This window comes from Lactuca saligna, chromosome 9 (assembly GCF_052625555.1).
Source record: "Lactuca saligna cultivar CGN05327 chromosome 9, ASM5262555v1, whole genome shotgun sequence".
Lineage (NCBI taxonomy): Eukaryota > Viridiplantae > Streptophyta > Magnoliopsida > Asterales > Asteraceae > Lactuca > Lactuca saligna.
The window spans coordinates 63734543-63742987 of NC_136425.1; the positions used below are offsets into that span (position 1 = coordinate 63734543).

General features: G+C 32.9%; 1 protein-coding gene across 1 annotated transcript; it reads left to right on the top strand.

Moving 5' to 3' along the window:
* Nucleotides 1-563: 563 nt before the first annotated feature.
* LOC145017254 (protein BIIDXI-like) lies at nucleotides 564-2188 on the top strand. Its single transcript, XM_078975313.1, has 3 exons — nucleotides 564-845; nucleotides 932-1447; nucleotides 1512-2188. Exons 1-3 carry the CDS (start codon nucleotides 785-787, stop codon nucleotides 2123-2125), a joined length of 1191 nt encoding a protein of 396 aa, XP_078831439.1. The 5' UTR covers nucleotides 564-784; the 3' UTR covers nucleotides 2126-2188.
* Nucleotides 2189-8445: the final 6257 nt, after the last annotated feature.

Below are 8445 nucleotides of genomic sequence, written 5' to 3' on the forward strand. Positions count from 1 at the left end.
CTCTTTGTTATTCAAGTTATTCGGTTTAGGTTGTATAATTTTCCTGTATAGTTTTGCGTCATTATCCCCGACTATTGCATGTGATATGCATTAATTTTTTTGTTTCGTTAAAGGTCAGAAATTAAAACTGGTAGTTTTGTTATAGTAAGTTTTTTTGTATAATTTTTTTGTCTGGTTCAATTTCCGTGATTAAATCGGTTAGTAGCAATTTTTCTGGAAAACCCGTTAGACAGCTTATGCTGTTTGAAGAACTTATCAAAGTAGGTTGCAACTGGCAGCATGGCTTGTATTAGATCAAACTTGTTTTTTACAATTGTGCATTCCACACCACCTAACTTGTATTAGATCATAATTTGAGTCTCTTTTGATACTTATGTTAATTTTATTTACAAAAAATAAAAGTGACACTAAAATCACAAACATAATATAATCCTAAATTAGCAATTCATATAATATAATCCTAAATTAGCAATTCATATTCCATGTAATTAAATTTGACATGATCACACACATACTTTAACTCTTGATAACGTGAATAGTCAATGTTAATCTTTTGTTATTGATCATTTCTTATTTCGACATGTTACGAAACCCATGATCTTACTTCATTGACCCTTGACTTCGTATAACAATAAATCTTTTAAAAACCAAATCATGGGACAAGTTGACAAAAGAGTTGACTTTACATCTTCATATACAACATGTTCGATCATTTCCCCTAAATTCATAGCTAACCCCTTCCCATTTCCTTAATCTATATACAACCTATTCTCCTTCATTAGCAATGGCTCTCGTAAATCTCATCTTTAAATTGCTCTTCTTGGTGTCACTAGTGTATTCCAAAGGTACGTTCTTATCTCTTTTGACCAAATCATTGCTCTTTTATACCATCTCCATCCTTAATGATCTAACTTTTTATATAACTAAGCAGTTACACTTGAGAATTCTGGTTTTGAATCTCCACCAACAAATCTAACCACAAACTCTACATCACAATTCATACTCCTTGATACGAAAACCAACCGTATCCCAGGTTGGTTATTCAACGGCACAGTTTGGTACGTGACAGCTGGCGAAAATGTTTCTCTACCTGGAAACGGTCATGGAGTGCAATTAGGTCCAAACGGCATGATTAACCAAACATTCAAGCCGGATGGAAATTATGATTATGTCATCACGTTTACACTAGCTCCAAGTAGTCCGGATTGTGCCAACGCCACTTCAGTAAATGTTTCGGGCCCTAGTGCTTCTGAAGTATTCTTCTTCAGAGAATCACTAGGGACCGAAATGTGGCAAACATATGCTTATTCGTTATGGAGCCAAGAAAACAAAAAGGGTTTGATGAGCCTACAAATTCAAAGTAATAGTAATAGTAATAATATAACTTGTTGGCCTATTGTCGACACTATTCTGGTTACCGGGATCCACGGTCCAAGGTGGTATTCAGGTAAGTCGTTAATTACAAAATATTAGTATTTTAGATATTTAATAAATAACTAATTTTTTAACAGATAATGGGTTTGTGAATAGTGGATTCGAAGTGGGGCCAGCCGTTATTGGGAACTCCTCTCAAGGAGTCCTACTTGAGGCTGATTCCAGCTATCCTGACAGTTCAGTACAATCTCCGCTCCAATATTGGACCATTTTAGGTATAGTAAAATATATCGACTCAAAACACTATGCCGTCCCACGTGGAGGTCGAGCAGTTGAGTTGGTTTCTGGTAATCCATCGGGGATCGTGTCAAGTGTAGGCTTTTTGAAGCATGGGCAAGTTACCATTGATTTCATCATGGGTGATGCCAATGACTCATGTGTTGGTGATTTTTTAGTGTTTTTGCAAGTTGGAGACACAATGATATGGAACTTTACAATGAGGAGCATTGGTGTTGGATCGAGAGAAGCACATTCTGTGACTTTCAAGGCAGAATTTAGCAACACTGAAACGGTTCTGATAAGTTTTACTAGCTTCAACGAGACCCGAACCAGTAACAACGTGTTATGTGGACCTGTGATTGATAGCACAGTACTTCGGTTTTCTAATGGATTACATTCAAAAGCACATAAGCACATCGGATTGGTGACTTTTATCTTTATTTTGGCAATGACATTTCTTATTTTCGTATAAAATTTGCTTGTAGAATTTATGTTCTTTCATTTTCCATCATTATAGTAAGAATTTCGCATTTAATTGTGTTGTTACAATTTCTATAATCTAACATGTAAAACAAAACTTTGCGTAAACTACATTTTTTACATGCAATTTGCATAAAATCAAACGAAAAATCACCTTAATTCATTAAACCCAACAACGCTTATAAAATTGTACCATAATAAAGCAACATGTTTCAATGACTTGTACAAATCATGCTACAATGACTTGTACAAATCATGCTACAATGACTTGTATTATTCGATTAAACCTGATGCATGGAGACGCGAAGTTGGGACTGTTGTGCATCTATACTATGTAGATACGCAACCTGTCAACATATTACAAAAAAATAAAAAATAAAAAAATAAAAAAAAAATAAAAAATAAAAAAGAAGTTCTTTTATGTAAATTGCAATAAGCTAAAAAAATAAAGCAAACAGCCTTAACGGGGGACATGACTTGATCCACTAAGCTATATAATATATGAGGGTTTCTATTTAACTTAATACAAAAAGGACAATTTAATGGAGAAATAGTAAGTCACTAAGTCACCTCCTTAAACGTAGGTTCAGATGTATCCATTGCCGTTTCATTCCTTAACTTTTGAAAATGTTCTTGTTTTTCCCGTGTAATATATGCACGCTTATTTGCAGGAATTTCGAGCCATTGTAGAACCTGATGATTAAGAGGAAAAAAATCCATATTGTTGGCTTAGAGAACAGGTATACAAAAATTCATTTTAATTATCAGCTAAATTTAATTCGTTAAATTTGCTTTGTTTTATATTAAATATATTTTATATGTTTTAATACATAAAATCAATAAACAAGTTACGCTATATTATAAAGAAATAGTTATTATATATGTTTTTTGTTGTTCCTATGTTTAAAAAAAATATATGATTTTAATGTTATTTATGACATGTTTATTGTATTTTCATATATGTTGTTCCATATAATAAGATCATTTTGAAGCAATACCAAGCGCATATGAATCTAAAGTGGTGTAAAATGAAATATCTTTTTAAGTATATTAATAAAGGATCGGATAGGATCACCATTTTTATTTTTTGTGCATAGAAAATAACAGAAAGAATATAATGATCCCGATGAAATTGGTGAGTTCTCAACTATTGTTATATTTCCATATGTGAGGCATGTTGGAGGATTTTTGGGTATGACATTCATTATAGAGTACTGTTTGTTGAAAGGTTGTCATTTCACCTCGAACACAAACAATTTGTTGTCTTTAAAGCATACCAACATGTTACTAAAGTTATTTCTAAACCCACTGTCGTTGCTTCTCAATTTGTGGTTTGGATGGAATGCAACAAGCATGATGCAAATGCATTGAAGCTGTCATATGTTGAATTCCTAATTCAATATGTTTGTAATAAAGATAAGATATGGACAATAAGAAAAACAAAGGCTAAGGCACTTGGGCGAGTAAATCACGTGTTTCCCAAGTCTGGTGACATTTATTACCTACAGATTTTGCTGAACAAAATGAAATGTCTTACTTTCTATGAAGATATTATGACGGTTAATGGTACTGTTTATGAGTCTTACAAAGATGTTTGCTATGCTCTTGGTCTATTAGAGGATGATAAAGACTACATTTCGTCAATAAACGAAACATATCATTAGACTAATGTTTCTTTCTATATGTCTTTCTTTGTTATGTTGATTACATCATATAGTTCATAGTTTGTTGGGGCCTAATCATGTTTTTAAATAGACCTATAGTTGTCTTTCGGATGATGGCATTCATGTTTGTGAAAAAGAAAGCAACGTCACAGGTAAATAAACTGATTTATATTTTAATTCAAACTAATACAAAAAAAAAAAAAAAAAAAAAAAAAAAAAAAAAAAAACCCTACAAATTTCATGAGTTTCAACTTTAAATAAAGATGGATAGAATTTAACGAACAAATGTCATTATTTTTCATGCTTAGTATTATAGTAAATGAAATAACACAGCAAAAACCCACATTTTTACTTCGTATTAAAATAGACATTTTAATGGAAGTGCATTGCTATTAATTGCTTTAATTTTTTTCGCACCATTTTGACGTTATTACAAAACAGCCAAATTAGTATCGCTTTTACCTTGCAAAAAACAATGACATTTTAACAAAATTATGGTTAGTTTAAGCGAATTTAATCTAATGTCAAAATGGCATATAACAGGAAGTACATTGCTACCCATTGAACAATGATAATTTACGAGCTACCTATTGCCACTATTTGTTAGTCCAAGTTAGTGTGTCGGTTAACAACACATGCCCCACTAACAACTTGACAAAGTGCAATGTGAAATTGCATGGATTAGCATCTAATTCACATTTTCCTAAAGTAACTAAGATTTAGGAATTTATAAAAAAAACATTTACTTACTTTATATTTATCATTATACTTATTAATAAGGGATTAATATCCTATCATATCCGTTCGGCTAACGACCATCCACCAATCAAGGAAGTGGCGGATGAGAGTGGACACTCATTCAACCGCCATTTTATAGATAGTTTCCTTATACCCCCTTATAGATTGGCTTCGTGCATGAGGCCTACTAATGGTAAGACTGATTTTCTTATACATATATACAAATTAAACTTTTAATCTTATAATAGTATAAGGTTGTATTTTAAACTTTTAAAATACTAGGGTTTTAGAATTTAATATTTCAAAATTAAACTTTTAATTAAATTTTAAATTCCAAAACTAAAAAGTGTAATTTCAAACTTTTCAAAATTACTAGATCAAATTTTAAATAATTAAATTAAGGAAATGATTTTATCATTATCTTAAAATTTGACCAAATCAATCTTATTGATAAGAAAATCAAATTACAATTCGGGAAATTCAATTTAAGGCACTAAAAACAAATTTTGGTAATTATCCTAAACCAAACCAGATTTGAAAATCGAAAAATCAGGCATCTGACGAGTCAACTCGTCGAGTCAGGCTATGAACTCGTCGAGTTTAGCAAACAGATTGCGAATTTACATTGCTTCTGCTTTAGACAGTTCATTAAGGCATCAAATTCAATTGAAAAACATCCTAAGCTCTGATACCACTGATGGGTTTTGAGCATAACAACATCCTATGTGTTCATGCAACCATAATTGTTGTGGATCTAAGTTTTTTACTAATTGAACATGCAAAAGAAATTCCAAAGCAATAATACTAGATCTAGCATATACAATTCAAAATTTACATATAAAAAGGGTTAAATAGACTACCTTGCTTGTTATATAGCAATAACAATGATTCTTAGCTTGATCTTGACCTTTGAAAGATTAGTGCCTCAAATGTTGCACCTCAAATGGCTCACAAACACTTGTAGCAAGAGGATGAGAAGGATAGAGGAGAAAACTCTTAGAATTTTGTCTAGGATTTCGTTAAGGAAGCAGTAGCCAAAAATCACAAGAAGTGATGTCTTTAAATAGCTGAGGTTGCTAGGGTTTTCAGGTGGAAACCATAATCTCTTGCTTAGGACCTAAGCAGTCCATGGAACTCCTATTCTAGAAGCCTTGGATGAAATTCTATAGGGCCTCCCTATAGATTTCATCTACTCCATTCCAAAGGACTCCAGCAACCCAGTTTTGCAACTATCAATGATTTGCAAAACAGTTCTCGTTCTTTTAATCAGTTCCTTTAATCCCAAAGTTAATTCCAAATTAATTTCTGACTAAATCCTAATTAAATAATATGATTTCTAATTAATATATTATTTTCATAATATATTAATAAATCATTTATTAACCTCTCTCTGTCTCTATAAATCATCCTATCAAGTTGTTAAAGTGAAGGCAACCCAAAAGGACCATGCTACTATTAAATCAAGTTCATACTAATTATAGTTATGGGCTTAAACACCTAATCCAACATATAGCCTTTCAAACAGATCTACAAATCATTAAGCATAGCAACATCCTATCTACCAGGATATCGATCTAATAAATCACTACATCATAACAACATCCTATCTATCAGGATACTGATCTAACAGATCACAACGGAACAATAGCATGCATAACAGGATAATAATCCAATGGGTTGGAATTGGTGTCTTCGACCCGCAAACACAGTGAAGAAAACTCATATTGCAAAATGAATAGAACGGATGAGGTCCGACTCTGAATTTCAGCTCTTTACAGGATACCTAATTCCACTAAATGACTAATTTCCATAAGAATCCCAAAATACCCAAAATACCCTCAATGCCAAACTTGGTCAAAGTCAAAGCTAACTGGTCAAAACCAATAAACCCATTGAGTCAACCCAGTCGAGTTAACTCGATATGGGCTAACCCATGCAAGTACGTGGGGCATACTCCGAAGGTACGCGAAGCTGCACAGAAGACCACCATTGGGGTGGCTGACCGAGTATGTGGGATGTAACTCATAACCTTAATTTATTCATTAAGTGATTAATGGCTTTAGCACTTAAGCCCAAATTTCAAATCCAAGGTCCAGAGACATACTAGGGTCATGAAGTTTCCAACTTTATGACTTTACACGTCCATAAAGTCCTTAACACAATGTCTTAATCCATTAAGACCTTCAACAAGATGCATGGAGCAAAACTAGCTAAAGGGACCTCATTTTTATGGCTAGAGACCCCTCATAGGGTCTGGAAGGACAGCTCAAAACGACAATAACCACTCATGTACAAAATGGGACCTTCGAGACAAGAAGAGCAAAATAAGGATCCTAAAATGAGATCCAATTAAACAAGGCATCAAGGTGAAGACTTTTTACCTTCTAGAGCTCCTTAGGAAGCTAATGATCCAAGATCCACAAGCTTGCTTTCCACTTCTAAGCTCCTTGATGCAACTCATTCTTCCTTAAGCACACCAAAAACACACTTTTGAGCTCAAACACACTCTTAAGAGACTAGGTTTTGCCAAAAACAACTCAAGGGGTATGGAGGTTGAAAAGGTGGGGAGAAATGAGCCATAATGATTCTTATACACCACCCAAACCATAAAAATTAGGGTTTTCTCATGACAAGTCTACGCCCTGCGTACATAAGTATACGCCCAGCGTACTAGCATACTAGGGCGCACCCTAGTACGCTCAGCATACCCTCATGTACGCTTATCGTACTCAGTCTACTCGAATTACGAAATTGCCACAAGGATCAAGGCTCATTCTCATGCACTTAAAGACTAAAATGTCATATGATAAAATCATAGGGATGAATTTAAAAGTACCTGAATCTCGAGATGTTACACTGACATTTACCATCTTTCTCATAGATAGGAATCAATTTCAACCAATCAGAAAACACTTTCAGAGAATAGCATAATGACTTTTATTGTGAAATATGTTATGAATCAACTTTGGTATAAATTATGTTAGCATCTAACTTGTTTAAATAGATTCTGAAAATGGAAATAGGTGTAAAGCCTACTAAATATGAATTGTATGTAGGATAATAAAATGGTAGGTAAGGGAAAAATGATAAGTGAGAAATCCAATCAATTTTAGTGGCAAGTGGGATCATAAAACGATATGTGAGAGTAACATGGAATATAAGAAATCTAATTAATTTAATGGTAAAGGTAAGATAGTAAATTGTGGTAGGTGAGCGTAAAATGGCAAGTAGGAGAATGGATTTACAGTATTTATTTGTTAACAATAAAACCCTAACTTTGGAATCATATTCTGAAATTCTGACTAGGGATAATGACTTAAAAAGGTAATGTATTTTTCGATTTGTATACACTTGGTCACTAAGTTTTTTTTCGTTCATATTTACCCCTTCAACTTGTTAAACTGTACACATTCAATCCTTATGATTGGCTACTCGAGGTTAGCCGGTAAAAACAACTTAATAGGGTAATATATTTCTCACTTTGTACACATTTAGTCATTAATATTTTTGTACATATTTAGTCCTGAATTTTTTTCTTTTTTTTTTTTTAGAAAATAAGTCATTTTTGTTTTTGTACTCAGTAAGTACTTATGAATGATTTCTGTAAGTTTTTCTCACGAAATCTTAAGTGAGAAATTCATAATGAAGTGTTTGGGCCTTTTGATGCTTACGTCCATCTTGAGTACTTGGTTGTTTAGGTCATGTGTTCTGAACATCATAACTTATTCATATGATCTCGGATTTTAACGATCTTTATATCCATGCAAACTATCTTTATATCCATGCGTTCGTATTTTAGTCTACTACAACTTTTATTTAGATTAGTCCCACTAAAAAATAATATATTACTACTTACGATTTTTATATCCATACGCAGGGGCAAATTTAGCATGGTCCAGGTGTTGCAATT